This window comes from Scomber japonicus, unplaced genomic scaffold, assembly GCF_027409825.1.
Source record: "Scomber japonicus isolate fScoJap1 unplaced genomic scaffold, fScoJap1.pri scaffold_469, whole genome shotgun sequence".
Classification (NCBI taxonomy): Eukaryota; Metazoa; Chordata; class Actinopteri; order Scombriformes; family Scombridae; genus Scomber; species Scomber japonicus.
The window spans coordinates 3,155-24,739 of record NW_026518534.1 but is presented as its reverse complement, the minus strand read 5'-3'; the positions used below and the strand labels follow the sequence as shown (position 1 = coordinate 24,739).

Below are 21,585 nucleotides of genomic sequence, written 5' to 3'. Positions count from 1 at the left end.
ATTATTATTGGACACCTTTTTTTTGTTTTACTATATTTTTTACTATTGTTTTTTTTTGTGTACTTATTTATTATTTATTGCTCTTCGTTCTCTCTATTGATGCTCTTCTATTTTTGCTATCCTCTTGCTGCTATATGCAATAATGCTATAATGTAAATTTCCCCACTGTGGGACTAATAAAGTAATATCTTGTATATATCTTGTCATTGGCCAGAAGATTCAAAGGTTTTATTGTCATATGTTTAAACAATATGTGCACTGAAATGGACTAAACGACTATGGTGTACAGTCAATAATGAGAATAATGAGAATAAAAATAAATAAAATAAGAAAAATAATATGTTAGTATAGGTATTACTGTATAGTATTTAAACAAATAATTAAAAAATGAGTATTTTAAAGATTTCTCATCCACACTGGTCTAAAATGTTATTCTTGATCTTAGAAACAACAAACAATCTCCACTCCTTTCATAAAAAACCAGTAAGAGGAACTTGAGCAGCCTCAGTGAGCAGAATCTATAAAAACTTTGGTGAAGATTTCTTCTAATGCAGAGGGGTCAAACTCATTTTCATTCAGGGCCACATACAGACCAATTTGATCTAATGTGGACCGGATCATTAAAAAGATGGAGGGAAAGGAAGGAAGGAAGGTAGGAAATAAGAAGGGAAGGAGGGGAAGAAAGGTAGGAAAGACAGATGGATGGAAGGACAGAAGGAAGAAAGGGAGGAAGGAAGGAAGGAAGGAAGGAAGGAAGGAAGGAAAGAAGGAAAAGAACACAGGAATGAAAGTGGGCCGGATTGGACCCCTAGGCGGGCCAGATCTGGCCCCGGGGCCACATGTTTGACACCCCTGTTCTAATGGGTAAATGTAGCCGAGAAAAAGTTGCCAAAACCACTAATATTTGTAAACTACATCACATCTCTTACTGGAGTCACTGGATGGCGCTGGTGCTACATTTGTATTTGGTTATGAAATATTAAAATAACATGTAACTGTAATAAAGCAGCAGAGCCAGTAGTCATCAGTTGTTATGTTTTTATTTCATTTATAACCTCATAAACATTTCTCATTTTTATTTCTTACAGAAGGGCATGATGGGAAACACATCAACAGGATGGAAGGCAGTGGCCGGCCACTAACCAATAACCTGCAATCAATACTCAATAATCAATAATAACAAGGTACCAGAACCACAACAGGAGAAGAAGAAAACACGACCATGCTGCTGTTACACCCGGAGAGAGAGAGAGAGAGAGAGAGAGAGAGAGAGAGAGAGAGAGAGAGAGAGAGAGAGAGAGAGAGAGAGAGAAAGAGAGAGAGAGAGAGAGAGATGATGTTACTGTCATGCTAACTAGAGTCCAGTGGTTACTATGGTAACAGCAGCCCCCCTCTAGCCCCAGCAGCACCGGGACATCGTGGTTACCATGTCAACAGTTACCATAGTAACACCGGAGGCTCAGGAACGAGACCAACAGCTACCATGGCAATGAGTCAGGAGATAAGAGCTCAGGTCACAAACATGATGTCATTTAACGAGAAATGACATCATCGCCTCGTTCCCTCCGATTGGTTCTTTTAACAGAAATACAGAATTTTTAAAAAATGCTGCCGACTGCATTTATATTAACATAGTGTGATTTGTTTCATGCACGTTTTTAGCCTCGAATATAAAAACTGAAATCTTGATGGTCTCCATGGTAACAGCAGCCATTTACCAGTCTGTGACACCGGCGTCTTGACATCCAAGGGGGGAGAAATCAGAGACACAAAAAGTGGAGACAGAGATGATGGCAGACTCATCATGTTTTAACAGTGTGAAAGAGGCGGAAAACACACACACACACACACAATTTAAAAAAAAAAAAAACTCTCCTGGAAAACCACCGTGAACAATAAAACACGCTCACATCAGGTACAGAGCAGGCCGGGAGGAAGATACCCAGAAAAACAAAAACCCAAAACCAATAATAATAATAATAACACTTTGCATTGAAAGTTACAAATAAATATTTAAAAAAAAAAACACCACAGACTGAACAGCTGAACACCGAGAGCGATCGAGTCGTCTGATTTTGGCACGAGAAGAAGTTTGATAAAAAATTCAGAAACTGTATAAGGCAAAAAAAAAAAAAAAGAAAGATGAAAAATGCGTTAACTGCTGCCATCAGGACGTCAGGCTGCTTATAACTGCAGATGTGCACGTTCAGTCACGGGACGGTTAAAATACAATCAGCTACATTACACTATAAAGATATCAAAGTGGGGCAACTTTTTAAAAAAACTCATCAGCAGAGATCTAAATATAGTTTTGGGAAATTTTTTTACATCACACACTTTTTTATATTTTATTTTATTAGGAAAAAGAATTAGAAAATGTTTTTTTTTCGCTACAGAATATGTGACTATAAGATAATTAAGGTGGAAATTCGTACAATTTTAAATGCTTTTTTTTTTTTAGAGCTGTAGCAAATAGATTTAGATATATAGTGTGGGAATTATTAATTGTTGCTGATTAATTGTTTGGTTTGTTTGATATTATTATACTATTGTTTTTTAAATCTTTAATTTCATTTCAGTCAAAGACATTTTGACTTTGAAAAACACAGGTGTGATTAACCCTCCTGTTGTCCTCGAGTCACGGAAGGAAGGGAGGAAGGAAGGAAGGAAGGAAGGAAGGAAGAAATGGAGGGAGGGAGGAAGGGAGGAAGGAAGATGGAGGAAGGAAGGAAGGAAGGTGGGAGGGAGGGAGGAAAGAAGGAAGGGGGAGGGAGGGAGAAAGGAAAAGAGGGAGGAAGGGAGGGAGGAAGGACGGAGGAAAGAAGGAAGGTGGGACGGAGGAAAGAAGGAAGGGAGAGAGGGAGAAAGGAAAAGAGGGAGGAAGGGAAGGAAGAAGGACAGAGGAAAGAAGGAAGGGAGGAAAGAGAGAGGAAGGAAGAAGGACAGAGGAAAGAAGGAAGGGAGGAAAGAGAGAAGGAGGGAGGGAGGAAGGAAGGAAGGGGTATAGAGGAAGGAAAGAAGGAAGGGAGGAAAGAGAGAAGAAGGAAAGAAAGAGAGAAGGAGGGAGGAAGGAAGGAAGGAAGGAAGGAAAGAAGGAAGGGAGGAAAGAAAGAGAGAAGGAGGGAGGACAGACGGAAGGAAGGAAGGAAGGAAGGAAGGAAGGAACAGTCAAAACAGACGGGGTCAATTTGACCCGGGAGGACGACAGGAAGGTTAATAATATTTAGGTCAGGTTGGCATGACTGGATCAATTATGGGACGGACTTATCAATGACGTTATTTACAGCTGTGTTTTCCTGCTTTGACAAATCAAAACGTCCGCTGTGCAAAGTGTCCGTTGTGACTGATTAGCACTATAATGCTCCAGGTTTAGTTTCGTTCACTAACCCTGCAGGTCGGTCGTCCGCAGATCGTATTTGTTGTGTCTGTTTACTTGATCAATCCCCCTCTGGAAATTAATAAGAAATTACTTCAAATAGTTCTCAGATATTCTCAAATACTGACTTTTATAAAACTGAAGCTACAGTATGGAAAACGAGGGAAACATTTGTTCTTGTAAACGAGTTCGATAGGTTCACCAATGAATGTTTAGCTAACGCTGTAATCAACGCTAGTTTGAGGTCGGGGAAGATTTTAAACTCATCTGTTCATTTTTATTTATATATATTTTTATTCATTTTTATACAAGTTAAAGGGCCAATACAGCTCAGAGAAAAACTTTTGAGCAAATCTAAACTACTAGTATCAATGTGATAATTGAACTCTGCTCATCTCTAGTTATAATCGGCTCAAACTGTAACAGACTATACCTGTACATGAAGTGACACGTGGTACCCAGACCAAAGTAACAACGAGAAGAAATACTTAAATATAAAATGCAGATCTGATATATTAGCCGACAACTTCACTACCTCTGAATACTGAATACTGAGTTTCCAATACGTGCTTTGGCACATGAAGAGAAAAGTGCACACTGGACTGATACAACACACCACAGTTCACCTGTATCATACACACACCGGTTAGAACTGGTCAGAACCGGTAAGAACCGGTAAGAACTGGCCAGAACTGGTCAGAACTGGCAAGAATCGGTCAAAACTGGCCGGAACCAGCTGAAACTGGTAAGAACCGGTCAAAACTGGTAAGAACCGGTTAGAACTGGTCAAAACTTGTAAGAACCGGTCAAAACTGGTAAGAACTTGTCAAAACTGGTAAGAACCGGTCAAAACTGGTCAGAATTGGTAAGAACCGGTCAAAACTGGTAGGAACCGGTTAGAACTGACCAGAACTGGTCATAACTGGCTGAAACGGGTAAGAACCGGTCAAAACTGGTCAGGACTGGTAAGAACCGGTCAGAACTGGTAAGAACCGGTCACAACTGGTCAGAACTGGTTAGAACCAGCTGAAACTAGTAAGAACCGGTCAGAACTGGTCAGAAACAGTCTCTAAAGGAGCTTTTGGCAACAGAAAGAAAAACAAAGTTCATACAAAAGATGCCAAATAAGCAACATAAAAATAAAACAAAATCCCAACACATCACTCAGATTGAAAGCAGAAAACATTTTTTTTCACCACATCAAATCAAACTGATGATGATGGGAACTGTAAGGCTGAGTTACTGGCCATTTCCTTCCATTCCCACCGAGGGGGAAAAGAGGAGCAACACACACCACCGGAGTCTGCTTTACACGCTAAAAACACGCTTAAAACACACTGTGAAAACCAGAGCCGTGCACAGACTGAGCACAAAGTCAGTGAGGCAGCTGAGGTACTAAAAGTTAAAGAAATACTTCAACATTTTGAGAAATACAGTTTTTTGAAACATTTTTTTATCACCCAGAGCCAGATTTCAGATTGACTTTATATCCAGGATTTGTTCAGCCTAGCTTAGCATAAAGACTGGAGACGGGGGGGAAACTGCTAGCTTAGCTCCAACCAACAGGAATAAGAGACTGCTAGTTTATTATTAGCATTGAATTGAAACACAGCTGGCCTAAAGTTAGCAATAAAACAAAAATACCCTTTAAATTGTGAGTTTAGAAAACAAACAAACGTAGGCAACTAGCTAGCTATAGCAAGCTACATTTAATGGCTCCTCAATGAGTGTTATCTTGTGTTGTGGTCTTTAACTGATAAACTATCGTGACTGAATAAATATTAGCATTAACAACAGTTGATTGCTAGTCTGGTCCAGTCAAAAGAGACATAAAACTGCTGCTAACTAGCCGCTAACTAGTAGGAACTGGTGACTAGCTTGTTAGCTAAAAAGATTCGACACACAAACAAGTTTTTTGAAGGTGTATATTATGTTTTATCACTTTTATCACAGCAGTTGTGAGTCAATAAATATTCAAAACTATTTGTGTTTTTACATTTTTTACACCTGCATGGATAAATCTTGATAACTGGATCAATTTTGGAGTTCTTGGTCAGATTAATGAAATCGCCAACGCTGATGAAACTCTCATCAAACTTTATATCATTCCTCTTTGTTTTTCATGATCAAAGAGCATATTTATCTGTGCATTTCTGTTTCTGGTTTAAATGAAAGACATCAAAGCTGTTTCTCTGACAACGAAAGCTGATTAGACATCTTCATTATATTACTTTATTGTTGTTTTAACTCCATAAGATTGAAAACTGGATTTAAATCTGATAAAAAAAAATGCTATCAAACCACATTCGTGTTGATCTGATTATTAAACAAAGAGCAACATGTAAATAAAACAGACTTGGAGTCGTTGGAAGGAGGATTGTTTCTCTTTTGATGGAGCTAGCTAGCAGTTTCCCGCCTACTTCCAGTCTTTGTGCTACTGTAAGCAACACTAAACTTGTCCTGAACCTGTCTACGTTCTGGTCTCACAGAGATCTGAAACACGTGACTCTGGAGAGGACGGATGTGTCCGAAAAATGTCAGATTGTTCCTTTAACCCCCCCCCCCCCCCCCCCTCCTGACAGCAGTTGTAATACATAAACGTGTCTGGCTCCGGCTGTGTGGAGGTCTGCAGAGTGTGGAGGAACAGCGAGCGTTAACTTTTAACCTTTTACATAGTCACATGACCAGTGGAGGGGGTCACAGGAGAATAAATTATATTTACAAAACTTTACTCTGTACTCTTCTTGCATCAAACTTTCATCAAGCAAACGACAAACACAACCCAGATTCATAAACACAGAAATATCCAACAATTAGTCTGTCTTTTTCAGTTCATCATAGCATCAGATAGAATCATCAGAATAACAGTAATAATATTAATAATATTTGCTTTTTTTTCACTATCAAAACACTTTGTCCAAAAGGTGTTTATAGAGAGACATATAGAGAGAAATACTGAACCACTGCGAGTGAAGATGATAAAAACAACTAAAGTCTTCAGGTTTCTGTCTTTTGGATTCAGATCAGATCGGCTCCATCTAATCGCTGGATTCACTTCCAACATCCAGGAAAGACACGTGACTGAGTCCAGCCGACCCCTCGAGAGGTTCAGCGCTCAGTGTGATGGTTTAGAGTCCAGTCTGGTCTCTGCTTCCTCTCAGAGACTCTTAATGTCTTCCTCTTTCAAAACCCCACAGAGATATATTCAACCGTCCATCATCTCAGAGGTGATTAAAGCTGGAACTAATGATTATTTTCAGTAACAATTAATCTGCAAGTTATTTTCTTCAATGGACTGATAAGTTATTTGGTTTCACAGTAAAATAAATATTCAGTTTACTGTCATGAGATGTTAGAAAACCAGCAAATCTAAACATTTGAGAAGATGGAAGCAGAAAGTTTTTATAATTTTTACTTGAGTTCAGTAAATTAATTAATCAGGTTATATGGAAGACCATGACTGCCAAGATATGACAAAAGATTATATGTGAGGAATTAACTGAAATAAAAATAGTCATGGTAAATCAAACTTTTGACATTGCAAGTCAATAGAAAAAATGCGCTTAAAATGCGAAAGAGTCCGAATGTGTTGGTTAAAATGGTTTTACACAAGAAGTTTTTGAGATTGTTTGCCATATTAATTAAAAAAATAAATGACAAGAAAGTCAATTAAAAGAAATGTTAAATAAGTCAAAATAAGTAAATTCTCCATTAATGATTTTCCATCTTCTCTCTGCTTCTTATCTTCAAGTAAATTGGCATTTTTGACATTTCAGACACAAAACAATGTAGACAGATTAATTCATAGTGAAAATAGATGTGATTTTTTTATAAAGGACGGTGATAACTGCTTCAATGCTTATTAAAAAAAAGAAAGAAAGAAAAGAAAAGAAAAAAAACCTTTGACAAACTGCAGTACCTAACTCTACCAGCAGGTGGCAGAGAGGCTTCAGGTCAGAGGCTGCTGGGGAATGTAGTTTACCTCCAGACAGGTGCTTTAATTGGCTTATTTGGATGTCAAAGAGCAGCTGTGAGTGCACTTAGGGGTCAGAGGGAAGATTTAAGAGAAACAGGAAGGAAAAGAAAATATCTGGTGAATTTGGGATTAAAAATAAAATGTCTTTGAAGTGCATTTTTTTTTTTTTAAAGAGGAGGACCGATCAATCTCTTTCTTTTTTTGTACAATGTTTTACAAATCTCACAGTTCCAACCATCAAATCTGACAGATAATAATGACTTCCTGCTGCTTCAGTTCAGGAAACCAGCATCACAAAACTTCTTTTTTCTTTTTTTTTTTCTTTTTAAAAAAAGGGGGGAAGAATCTCGTCTTTTAATCTCTTCTTGAAGCGATCGACAGCAGCAGCAGCAGCAGCTATGATCGTGTCAGGCTGAAGGTCGACTCCTCAGCTGCCGTCTTCTGACATGTTCATGTGCTTGTTAATCCATCCGAGTGCGTTGACATTGAGATTGTTTGGATGTTTTTTGTCGTTATGGGAGGACAGAAGAACACAAACCTAAGCAGAGTCCAGATTATATCAACCAGTCACCAGACAAGGAAATCCATGTTGGACGATTCTGTAAAAAACTTCAATTACCGTGAAGTTTTAAAATCCTCCTTTTTTTTCTTTACTAAATCTTTCATGGTGACTAATCAGCAGGACCTTATCACCATACTGTCAAAGTCACACTGTCCACATCCACATGACCGCGAGGGTCTGTGTGATGTTAATTTAATCTTCTCACATGGACCGTCTCTGGGCCCCAAACATGCTACAAACAAGCACGCAAACATGTGACCTCGGTGAAAAACTCAACATGTCACGGTGGGTTCAGACAGAATAAGAAGAGACTTTTAGAAATAGTGCCATCAATGAAAAGATGCAAATTGATGTTAATTCATTGGGGTGTTGAAAAGTTGATTGTATCTCCTTCATATATGATTAGAGATAAGAGACTGGAGGGAAATTACATAAAGAACTGGACACGGACACTTCCTGTACAGCTACGAATAAATGGGTCAGTGACCTATAAGGGTTGGCAAGATGAGCAATTCAAAAATATCGTCTTTTAAAAATGGTCTTAAAAGCAGCATCAGGTTTGTTAAAATGTACATTTGTTGGTTTTATATAATTTGAAACCAAACCAAAAGTAAGACTGAATGCTCCTGAAAATGTCAAATGGCGTAACCACAAAATGATTTACATGATTCCCCAGATTAAATTTAATATTTAGAACAATTGTATTTCATTACCTTTATTTTAAGGTAAGTTTTTATGGTTACACCACTTAGACATTGTTTTGCCATTATCATAATAATATATTCTTTCAAAATAGATTAAAAGCAGAAATTTTATGCTTGGTCCACAAAAAAAAAAAGATTGATTTACTTTCAAATTTTAACCCCTTTAAATTTGACTAAACTACATGGACACAAATAAACATCATTGACCCAAAATACAAACGATCAAATTCATGATAATGTTTCGGGCAGAGGATTCGATTTCTGTCTGAACGCACCTTTAAGCTCCGGTCACATTGATTAATCTCACTCCTCGAGGAGGCAACATGTAGTTTAGTTTATTTGGATCCCCATTAGCTGTTACCTAGGCAACAGTATGCAAGCAAACATGGCGTCTGTGGAGGAATGTGTGTTGCTGTACTTCCTGCTTGTGTCATTTTAAGAAAATTCAAGATACGAACTGCAGAACAGCGACGCCTCAAATCATATACTGCGCAGCTCAAAGCGAGTGTAACTGCGTATTTGTCTGGAGCAAATCTGGGGCACGCTAACACTTCCAATATCCACTGTTCATTTCTGGACTCTCCGTCACTTTCTTCTTCTTCCTTACAAAAAAAGACAAACTACTTCCTGCCCCTGCATGTAAATCATGAGGTGCAGAATCGTCCAACATGGATGTGACCGAGCTGCGTTATATTCAACATTCAGTTTCTTTCATCGGACTTTGTGAAAAAAGTGAAACATCTTTTCTTTTTCTTTTTTTAAATGTGCGATAAAGGAGCAGTGATGCAGATTCTTGGTCGAGCTGTGAGAATCAGAGCGTGAATGAGAATCTGCTTTCTTGGTGTCTCCTGACTGTTGCTCAGTGTTTTCTCGGGCTGTTGTCAGGGAAACGCACGTTAAAAAAAACAAGACAAACTCACGAAACCAACCAATAAAGTGAGTTCATCAGTAAACCACTTCCTGTTGTCTTGTAAGTAAAAAGGACACGAGAGACACAGAAGAGTGAGTCAGTAACTGGAGATATTGGAGTTGATTAAATGTGCGTTATTGTCCGATCAGAGAGCTTCAGACTGTGGTGCCGTGCAGATCTTTGTACGACTTCCTTTTTGCAAAATTCACAAATTTGAATTCACGTTTTTTTGGAGTTTTTTGGGTCAGTTTTCTTCCTCGTAACAGCAGCAGTAGCTGAGGCTCGTGGGTAATGTAGTAATTTGAGCCGTTCCACAAACCAGACTGAGGAGAGCCGTGCGGTGGTTTTTGTGTTCGGGGGAGAATTTACAACGAAGACTTTTATAGATGAATGAATCAGAGGCTCCGCCCACAACACCTGGCAGATGAATCCAACCGAGAGAAAGAGAGAGAGAGAGGCGCCATCTTGTGTGGACAGCAGGGAGGAATCATGCAGACGAACCACGCAACTTTAAATACACAGTGTGTGTGTGTGGATGTGTGTGTATGTGTGTGTATGTGTGTGTGTGTGTGTGTGTGTGTGTTAAATATCAGCTACAACTGGTTTTGTAGGTTTTGCTTCCAACTGGATTCTTCATCATTCAAAGACTCCGCGCTCCTCATCCAATGAAATCACGTGTTCTCCTCCTCTGCCGCAGCTAGCTGCTCCTCCCCCTCCTCCTCTAGACTCTCCGCAATTGGTCGGTGGATCTGAAGCTCCTCCCCCCTGCCGGCCCTCGACAAGACGTCTATCCACCGCCGCTGGAGCTCCTCCCCATCGGCGCTGAAGTACAGGGTCAGGTGACTCTGGGAGATCTTGAAGGCGTGGCGTCGCTCCAGGCGGTCACATGATTCAGGGAGGGAGACCTCAAAGCCAATCAGAGGCATGCTGCGCTGCGCCTTCACATCCTGGAGGAGAAACAATAAATCCATGTAAGTAAAATACTGATTTGTGAAGTATTTGACCTCAAACACCATGAGAGAAGGAAGGAAGGAAGGAAGGAAGGAAGGAAGGAAGGAAGGAGGAAAGGAGGAAGGAAGGAAAGGAGTAAGGAGGGAGGGAGGAAGGAAAGGAGTAAGGATGAAAAGAGGAAGGAATTTAGGAGAGAAGGAAGGAAGGAGTAAGGAGGGAGGAAAGGAGGGAGGAAAGGAGGAAGGAAGGAAAGGAGTAAGGAGGGAGGGAGGGAGGAAAGGGCAAAGGAAGGAAGGAAGGAAGGAAAGAAAGGAGTAAGGAGGGAGGGAGGAAAGGAGGAAGGATGGAAGGAGGAGGGAGCAAAGAAAGAGGGAAAGAGGGGAAGAAGGAAGGAAAAATTAAAGAAAGAGGGAAGAAGGAATGAAATAAGGAACTGTCAAAAGAGAGGTGGGGTCAATTTGACCCGGGAGGACGACAGGAGGGTTAATACTTTAATACTCCGATTGGATCATTAATAACTCATCTGCCATCATAATACTCTTCAAGAAGCTCATCAGCATTTAGTTTAATCCAGATGAGAGCAGACACCATCGCCTGCAGCTTGTGAACAAGTCTCAGTGACTCAGGATCATCACTTCCTCTAACTTCTGTCAGACTGAGGAACTTCTTTCAGTGCCAAAATACTTACTGCATTGTTTTTTAGTTTATACTCTATCTGTAGTGAAGGCTGCAGGCTCTAGGGGGCGCTAGCAGTACAAGATCTCCTTCAAATGTGCTTTCAATGTAAAGTGATAGAGGACTAAATCCACACTGTAATTTAAAAGTAGCTGTGAAGCTTACATGAGGCTTTAGCAGTTGGAGTTAGTCATATGAAGTGGATATCTGACACATTTACAGTCTTTATAGCATCAGATTCCCTCTTAGTGTTTCCTGTTGAGCTGTGGTGGAAGTATAGTAACAAAAAGAGACTTTGGTACTAAAAACACTGTAACGTTGAAACATAGAAGATGAAGATTTGACTCATTTGGACGCTGAAGCTTCATATTAGCTTCAAATCAACTTTTAAATACATTTTTTGCACAGAAGGAGGACTGTGGATTTAGTCACGTATGTTATTGCATTATGAAGGAATCTTCTAATGGTCAGTATGAACAGGAGGGATGATTACAGGAAGAAAAAAACATGGTTCACTATTCACTTAGGCACCTTATTGTTTTAAAATAGACTTTATAAAACTGTGAACTCGTTTAATAACGTACCTGTGGAGCTCCGTAGATGTAGAGCACCAACGGCTCGTTTTCGGGAATGACAAACCAGGCCTTCTGCCAGCCCCGGCCCCCTCCTTTCTCCATGTGGTGAAGAAAACTACAAATCACACTGTTCTCTGCTGCCAACGAGGCCTGTTTCTATAGCAACAAGAGAGAGAGAGAGAACGAGAGGGAGTCAGTTTTCAGCCAGTAAAAAGAGAAAATGCAAGAGAAAATTTTACATTACAAAAATATCAGTTTTAAGAGTTTGCTATTTTCTGTGGTATATTTTAGTGATATGATATAATATTTATAGTTCTGCTGTAGTTGTGAAACAGTAAAACCGACAGAGAATAAAACAGAAGCTGTGAAACTTTTCATAATAAACAAATATTTGGCTCAACAAAACTAAAATCTGAAATTTGAGACTTGGTTTCCTTTAACCCTCCTGTTGTCCTCAGATCAAGGAAGGACAGGAGGAAGGAAGGAAAGGAGTAAGGATGAAAAGAGGAAGGAATTTAGGAGAGAGGGAAGGAAGGAAGGAAGGAAAGGAGTAAGGAGGGAGGGAGGGAGGGAGGAAAGGAGGAAGGAAGGAAAGGAGTAAGGAGGGAAGGAGGGAGGAAAGGAGGAAGGAAGGAAGGATGGAAGGAAACGAGTAAGGAGGGAGGGAGGGAGGAAAGGAGGAAGGAAGGAAGGAAGGAAAGGAGTAAGGAGGGAGGGAGGGAGGAAAGGGCAGAGGGAGGGAGGGAGGAAGGAAAGGAGTAAGGAGGGAGGGAGGGAGGAAAGGAGGAAGGAAGGAAGGAAGGATGGAAGGAGGAGGGAGCAAAGAAAGAGGGAAGGAGGGGAAGAACGAAGGAAAAATTAAAGAAAGAGGAAGGAAGGAAGGAAGGAAGGAACAGTCGGGGGTCAATTTGACCCGGGAGGACGACAGGAGGGTTAACAAACACGGACAGTCACACTAACCTCCAGGATGGAGCGCCTCCTTTGGGTGCTGCTGGTCAGCGTGGCGGGCGAGGGCAACACTCCCACCAGCGTGGCGTAGCAGTCCACGCAGACACGGTTGGTCCGGTTGTTATCGTACGAAAGACGAGCACGAAACTCCGAACATTTCCCACAAACCACCTGGAGACAGTTAGACGGTACGGTAAATATCTGTGGTTGTCATGGTTACAGTTGTTATAAATGTCTGTAGTAATGTGACGAACGTACGTGTCCACAGGCTTTACAGTGGTGTCGTCTCTTGGTGATGGAGTTGAACGGCTCCTGACATTTCATACACAGAGTGACTTCCTTCTCTCTGATCGGAGTCGGAGCTCGCTTCCCCAACTCCACACAGCTCTGAGACACAGACGGAGAGACAGATGGACAGCTTTGACTTTAATGGCATCAAGAATTTCAGCTACATTTACTTTAAAAATGACAACAAATGTTCAGTTTGAAGGTTTCACCCTCCTGAAAAAGCTTGAACTGTATTTTTGTTGAGTTTTCTATCTTATAGTTCACTAGTTTAAAGTCATGGAGCTGCATTAATATCTTTTGGTTGTGGGCAAAATCACAGACTGTATAAAAGAAATGGACGTAACATCCGTGACGTCACCCATTGGTTTGTGGACTGCTGCTCGGAAGCCAATAGTTTCGAATCTAGGCAGCGCCATCTTGAAAATTTCAGGTGCATGCTGGGAAAAATAAAAACACGGATTCTACTTATATGGGCATGAGGCGGGGCCATGGGTGGAGCGGGGAGGTTGCTATGGTTGCGAGGGCTGGATCTCGAGGACATTGGTCAATCAACCTGTCAATCATGACGTAGCCACGCCCTAATGCATACCCTGCTTTATCGTCAAATATAAAATCAGGGAGGCCAAAATGTCCCAAATGAACATCATACTGCATTGAAGAAGGCTTTAAACTAGCGATTGAGACCATAAACACATTTTGAAAACGTTTACTGAGGTTAGAAATCAAGTGAGAAGTTGGTGAATTCTCCATTGACTTGTATAGAGACGGTCGCCCCCTGGTGGCCTTTTGATAGAATGCAGTTCTAAGTTACTTCCTGGTTGGCCTCATTTCAGAGGACCAGAACTCCCCGCCGGGGCAAAACACGACATTTAAAGATGTCATTTTGGGCTTTTGGAAATATTTCTGAACTTTTATGGAACAAAAAAATAAAAAATAAATAATGAAAATAATAGTTGCAGCTCTACACAGTTGTTTGTTTCTATAGTTGCAGTACCGCAGTAGACCACTGGGGGCAGACTGACACGCTGTAACAGGTCTGTTAAAAGTGATTTATGTGTTACCGGGGAGTGAGGCGGTGTGGACTCATCGTCTCGTAGCGAACAGGTCAGATGTCTGAAGCTCTCCACCGTCTGCTCGTGTCTCTGGATGGTCGCCTGGATGGCCTGAAAACACACAAACACACACACAGACACACACACACACACACACACACACAAAATAATATAAAAGCCAGTTTGTAATAACGGCTTCAAACAGGGTTGATCATCTTTTGTTTCTGGTGATTCAAGCAGAAGAGTTTGATGTTTATCCAAAGAGACTTTTACTGCAGCGTCGAGGAGCTCCTGAGATATCGCCTCTCACTTCACACCTGATTAGAAAATAAAGGCCGTGGAAAATTTGTTGTTAAGCAACTGTCTGTGAAACTCAACTCTTCCTGCAGATGTTTCACATAAAAAGCCGACCAGGAAAAAAAAAAAAGGGGAGACATTACACGCTTTGACCTGCTTTAACATCTGCACAGAAAGGGTTGATGATGTAACGTCAGTCTCGGTCATCAGGTTTATATATATAAAAAAACATGAAGGACAAATCTTAACCTTCCTGTCATCCTCCCGGGTCAAATTGACCCTGTCTGTTTTGACTGTTCCTTCTTTTCTTCCTTCCTTCCTTCCTTCCTTCCTTCTTTCCTTCCGTCCTTCCTTCCTTCCTTCTGTCCTTCCTTCCTTTCTTCCTTCATTCTTCCTTTCCTTCCTTCTTCCTCCCTCCCTCCCTTCCTTCTTTCCTTTCCTTCCTTTCTTCTATCCTTCTGCCCTTCCTTCCTTCTTTCCTCCTTTTCTTCCTTTTTCCTCCCTCCCTCCTTCCTCCCTCCCTCCCTTCCTTCCTTTCCTTCTTCCTCCCTTCTGTCCTTCTTTCCTTCCTTCCTTCCTCCCTCCCTCCCGCCTTTCCTTCCTTCTTCCTCCCTTCCTTCCTCCTTTCCTTCATTCTTCCTCCCTTCCTAACTTCCTTCCTTGACTCGAGGACAACAAGAGGGTTAAAAGAAAAGGATGAAAATAAAATGTAGTGAATGTTTGTTTCCATCCGCATCGTGTGTGTGTGTATGTGTGTGTGTGTGTGTGTGTGTGTGTATGTGTGTGTTTGTGTGTGTGAGCAGATAAACAGCAGGTGGCGCTAATTCTACAGAAGAAGAGGACACAGTGCGATGACGTCATTAAAAAGACAATCAAAGGTCAAATGATGGAAAACTTTATGGAAATATGACATTTTATATCAGTTTGGTTCAGTCTCCTCGTCGCTGCTCACTGATCTGATTCTGTTCTCGGCTCTTCGGTGATTCATGGACGTCATCATTTATTCACTCGGTCTGTCTATGTTTGATTTTCATCTTCACGGCTGCTGCTGCTGCTGCTGCTGCTGCTGCTGCTGCTGCTACATCTCAGACAACAACAAATTCTTTTGATGATATTTTTATCTTTTCCACTCTGGGTTTTTTTTTTTTTTTGTTGGATGAAAACAGAAACAGAAGATGAAGAAGAAGAAGAAGATGATGATGATGATGAAGATGAAGAAGAGGACAGTGTGAGTGTCTCTGCAGGGAGACGTGACGTGTGTGTGTTTACCTGGATCCAGTCTTTCTTCTCCTCCTCCGTCCTGCAGAGACACAATCAAACACAACTTTAGTCAAAAAAAACAAGTCTGTCTCTGAGTGTCTCTGTGTGTCTCTCAGTGTCTTTATGTGTCTCTGAATGTCTTTATGTGTCTCTGCATGTCTCTGCATGTCTCTGAGTGTCTCTGTGTGTCTCTCAGTGTCTTTATGTGTCTCTGAATGTCTTTATGTGTCTCTGCATGTCTCTGCATGTCTCTGTATGTCTCTATATGTCTCTATATGTCTCTATATGTCTCTCAGTGTCTTTATGTGTCTCTGTATGTCTCTCAGTGTCTTTATGTGTCTCTGTATGTCTCTATATGTCTCTGCATGTCTTTATGTGTCTCTATATGTCTCTCAGTGTCTCTATGTGTCTTTGTGTGTCTCTCAGTGTCTTTATATGTCTCTGAATGTCTTTATGTGTCTCTGAATGTCTCTGTATGTCTTTATGTGTCTATATGTGTCTCTGAGTGTCTTTATGTGTCTATATGTGTCTTTATGTGTCTCTGAATGTCTTTATGTGTCTCTGAATGTCTCTATATGTCTTTATGTGTCTCTATATGTCTCTATGTGTCTCTGAGTGTCTCTGCATGTCTCTATGTGTCTCTGAGTGTCTCTGTGTGTCTTTATGTGTCTCTACATGTCTTTATATGTCTCTGAATGTGTTATGTGTCTCTATATGTCTTTATATGTCTCTATATGTCTTTATGTGTCTCTGTGTGTCTCTGAGTGTCTTTATGTGTCTCTGTATGTCTCTGAATGTCTTAATGTGTCTCTGTGTGTCTCTGAATGTCTTTATGTGTCTCTGTATGACTTTATGTGTCTCTGAATGTCTTTATGTGTCTCTGTATGACTTTATGTGTCTCTGTATGACTTTATGTGTCTCTGTGTGTCTCTGCATGTCTCTGAATGTCTTTATATGTCTCTGAATGTCTTTATGTGTCTCTATATGTCTTTATGTGTCTCTGTGTGTCTCTGCATGTCTCTGAATGTCTTTATATGTCTCTGAATGTCTTTATGTGTCTCTATATGTCTTTATGTGTCTCTGAGTGTCTCTGTATGTCTCTGTGTCAGCAAACCTGGCCTGCAGCTCAAGGGATCTCTGTTTTCCAGACACCAGGAACGTTCTGGGAACTGCAACACTGCTCGTCTCCTTCAGCTGGGGGACAGACAGAAAAGACAAATCCACTAAATATTCACAGACCTTAAAATCAGAATCAGATTCTTTATCTCCACTACAGCTGTTCAAAGGCCTCGTCTCAGACCTTGTTTTAATCCTCCTGTTGTCCTCGAGTCAAGGGAGAAAGGAAGGAAAGGAGGAAGGAAGGGAGGGAGGAAGGAGGGAAGGGAGGGAGGAAGGAAGGAATGAAAGGGGGAAGGAAGGGAAGGAGGAAGAAGGAAGGAAGGGAAGGAAGGAAAGGAAGGAAGGAAGGAAAGGGGGAAGGAAGGGAGGAAGAAGGAAGGAAGGAAACGAAGGAAGGAGGGAGGGAGGGAGGGAGGAATGAAGGGAGGAAAGGAAAGGGGGAAGGAAGGGAGGAAGAAGGAAGGAAAGGAAGGAAGGAGGGAGGGATGGAGGGAGGAATGAAGGGAGGAAAGGAAAGAAGGAAGGGAGAAAGGAAAAGAGGAAGGAAGGTAGGGGGAGGAAAGAGAGAAGGAGGGAGGAAGGACAGACGGAAGGAAGGAATGAAGGGAGGAAAGGAAAGAAGGAAGGGAGAAAGGAAAAGAGGAAGGAAGGAAAGAAGGACAAAGGAAGGGAGGAAGGTAGGGGGGAGGAAAGAGAGAAGGAGAGAGGAAGGACAGACGGAAGGAAGGAATGAAGGGAGGAAAGGAAAGAAGGAAGGGAGAAAGGAAAAGAGGAAGGAAGGAAAGAAGGACAAAGGAAGGGAGGAAGGTAGGGGGGAGGAAAGAGAGAAGGAGGGAGGAAGGACAGACAGAAGGAAGGAAGGGAGGAAAGGAGGGAGGAAGGAAGGGAGGAAAGGAACCGAAAGAAGGAAGGAAGGATGGAAGGAAGGAAGGGATCTTATCTGTTGACTCGGATTCATTCATCATTTATTCTTTCAAGGTAAAAAAAAAGAAAAGGTTAATGAATAAATAATAATCTTCTTGCTGCAGAATTTTAAAGGTGGGGGAAATTTCTCTGAGCTCACCTCGAATTTCAATTTCACACCTTTATGTACCTGCACGATTCATGACATCACAAATAATTTAAAGCCAATAGTGGTCCAGTATGTATCCAGTGCACAAAAGCAGTAGAGACATCATCTGTTTCAAATCAGCAGCATTTACATATTTAGCAATATTCACATATTTGGGATTTCTACATGAAGGAGAGGGAAGACAATTTAACCTTTCTTGTGGGAAAAAACACAGTAGATACAAATTATTATTCAAGCAACATATTTTCATGTCCTATGATCTTTAAAGGATAAGTTCAAAGGTTTTCCTCGCTGTAATCACTCCTCCTGCTCATGCATTATGTACTTTAGAAGCTCCCTTCATAATGCTTACATTATAGATGGGTCTTCTAATGGTCAGTATGAACAGGAGGAGTGATTACAGCAGAGACAGACATGAAAAACTGTGAACTGGTCCTTTAATGGTCACGTTTTTATTGGACAGTTTAATGTGGTGCAGTTCAGATTCAACCACACTTCTGGCTGTGTTTGAAATTGCATACTACATACTTCTATACTACATACTTCTATACTACATACTACATACTTCTATACTACATACTTCATACTTCTATACTACATACTACATACTTCTATACTACATACTACATACTTCTATACTACATACTTCTATACTACATAGTACATAGTTCTATACTACATAGTACATAGTTCTATACTACATACTTCATACTTCTATACTACATACTACATACTTCTATACTACATACTTCTATACTACATACTACATACTTCTATACTACATACTTCTATGCTACATACTACTATACTACATACTACTATACTACATACTTCTATACTACATACTACATACTTCTATACTACATACTACATACTACATACTACATACTTCTATGCTACATACTTCTATACTACATACTTCTATACTACATACTACATACTTCTATACTACATACTTCTATACTACATACTACATACTTCTATACTACATACTACACACTTCTATACTACATACTTCTATACTACTATACTACATACTTCTATACTACATACTACATACTTCTATACTACATACTTCTATACTACATACTATATACTTCTATACTACATACTACATACTTCTATACTACATACTACTACACTACATACTACATACTTCTATATTACATACTTCTATACTACATACTACATACTTCTATACTACATACTACACACTTCTATACTACATACTTCTATACTACTATACTACATACTTCTATACTACATACTACATACTTCTATACTACATACTTCTATACTACATACTACATACTTCTATACTACATATTACATACTTCTATACTACATACTACATACTTCTATACTACATACTACATACTACATACTTCTATACTACATACTTCTATACTACATACTATATACTTCTATACTACACACTTCTATACTACACACTACAGGACCAGATAGTAAGCAGACCGTTTACACTGTAGTAAACTACACGATTACCCACAATGCATTTGGTTCCTACCCGAGCTGAAATCATCAGGCTGAAGCTGATTTCATTTTAGCTCTAACTCTGTAAATAAACCACTTTATCCACATTTCTAACCTTTTTAGGAAGAAAGTAAAGTATCCCTTTAGATCCACAATGTGACGCTAATTTGTCCAAATAACACCTGTTTAAAGTTTTGTTCCTGAGAATTCAGAGTTAGCCGTAGCGAGTAACGCACTTCCTGTCATTTTCACGAAATAAAACACCTGTTACCTTTTTATTATTAAGAAAACCATAACGATAGAATAGGTGCTTTTATTTTGAAAACAGGAAGCGAACATACCCTCGCTGTAGCTACCTGTGACATTTGTATTTTGGGTTTTTTTTTCAGAAGTTATGTTGCATCTTGGGTAACGTGAGTGTGAGTAGTAGCGTTGCATCTTGGGTAACGTGAGTGTGAGTAGTAGCGTTGCATCTTGGGTAATGTGAGTGTGAGTAGTAGCGTTGCATCTTGGGTAATGTGAGTGTGAGTAGTAGCGTTGCATCTTGGGTAATGTGAGTGTGAGTAGTAGCATTGCATCTTGGGTAATGTGAGTGTGAGTAGTAGTGTTGCATCTTGGGTAATGTGAGTGTGAGTAGTAGCGTTGCATCTTGGGTAATGTGAGTGTGAGTAGTAGTGTTGCATCTTGGGTAATGTGAGTGTGAGTAGTAGCGTTGCATCTTGGGTAATGTGAGTGTGAGTAGTAGCGTTGCATCTTGGGTAATGTGAGTGTGAGTAGTAGTGTTGCATCTTGGGTAATGTGAGTGTGAGTAGTAGCGTTGCATCTTGGGTAATGTGAGTGTGAGTAGTAGCGTTGCATCTTGGGTAATGTGAGTGTGAGTAGTAGCGTTGCATCTTGGGTAATGTGAGTGTGAGTAGTTGCATTGCATCTTGGGTAATGTGAGTGTGAGTAGTAGCGTTGCATCTTGGGTAATGTGAGTGTGAGTAGTAGTGTTGCATCTTGGGTAATGTGAGTGTGAGTAGTAGCGTTGCATCTTGGGTAATGTGAGTGTGAGTAGTAGCGTTGCATCTTGGGTAATGTGAGTGTGAGTAGTAGTGTTGCATCTTGGGTAATGTGAGTGTGAGTAGTAGCGTTGCATCTTGGGTAATGTGAGTGTGAGTAGCAGCGTTGCATTTTGGGTAATGTGAGTGTGAGTAGTAGCGTTGCATCTTGGGTAATGTGAGTGTGAGTAGTAGTGTTGCATCTTGGGTAATGTGAGTGTGAGTAGTAGCGTTGCATCTTGGGTAATGTGAGTGTGAGTAGTTGCATTGCATCTTGGGTAATGTGAGTGTGAGTAGTAGCGTTGCATCTTGGGTAATGTGAGTGTGAGTAGTAGTGTTGCATCTTGGGTAATGTGAGTGTGAGTAGTAGCGTTGCATCTTGGGTAATGTGAGTGTGAGTAGTAGCGTTGCATCTTGGGTAATGTGAGTGTGAGTAGTAGTATTGCATCTTGGGTAATGTGAGTGTGAGTAGTAGCGTTGCATCTTGGGTAATGTGAGTGTGAGTAGTCAGCTCTTGATGCATACTCTGCATTTCTGGAGAATCTAGTAAACCATCCAGGAACTTCTCACATACTCTAAATCACTACGCAGTTAAACACACTACATACTTCAAATGACGTCAGAGTTAGTACGAGTAGTAGGAAAGTATGAGGTTTCTAACAGACCACTTTATGGTTAAATCCTTAAATCCCACACAGCTGTACAGATGTGTTAACGTCTCACCTCCATGCCGTCCACGTCGATGCGAGCACGGACTCCGTATTTCTGCCCAATCAGGCGCAGCTTGGGGACGCAGTACAACAACCTGTCGTTAAACTGCAGAGAGAAAGAGACAGATAAGAGGTCAGTTATGTCCGATAGCTCAGTAAAAGACCACGGAGTGAAATAAAGAAGAGAGTAAAATCAGAATGGTACCAGGATGAGGTATCGGTCCTGCGTGGTCCCGTTCTTATTGGACAGTTTGAGGATGTGTCCCTCTTTGATGAGCTCGTTAGTCGGGTTAACGATGTCTTCTTCTCCTCCCAACAGCTCGTACACCTTCAGCAGCTTCCTCATTCGCTCCTAACACACGACACAAACAGGAAGTAGTTCATAAATCAGGCCGTCGTCTGGCATTTTTTCCTTTTTCTAAATCTAGCACTTAACCCTCCTGTCGTCCTCCCGGGTCAAATTGACCCCATCTCTCTTTTGACTGTTCCTTCTTTCATTCCTTCTTCCATCTTTCTTTAATTTTTCCTTCCTTCTTCCCCTTCTCCCCTCTTTCTTTGCTCCCTCCTCTTTCCATC

At 40.7% G+C, this 21,585-nt stretch overlaps 1 protein-coding gene across 1 annotated transcript; it reads right to left on the bottom strand.

The window, feature by feature from the left end:
* Positions 1 to 10,199: 10,199 nt before the first annotated feature.
* On the bottom strand, positions 10,200 to 21,361 carry fgd1 (FYVE, RhoGEF and PH domain containing 1; the record flags this gene model as incomplete). Its single annotated transcript, XM_053314883.1, has 9 exons — positions 10,200 to 10,475; positions 11,739 to 11,885; positions 12,690 to 12,848; positions 12,936 to 13,064; positions 14,027 to 14,128; positions 15,584 to 15,614; positions 16,689 to 16,768; positions 21,023 to 21,115; positions 21,215 to 21,361. Coding segments are annotated over 9 exons (1,164 nt in total), but the record flags the coding sequence as incomplete, so codon positions are not given.
* Between the last annotated feature and the right edge of the window lie 224 nt (positions 21,362 to 21,585).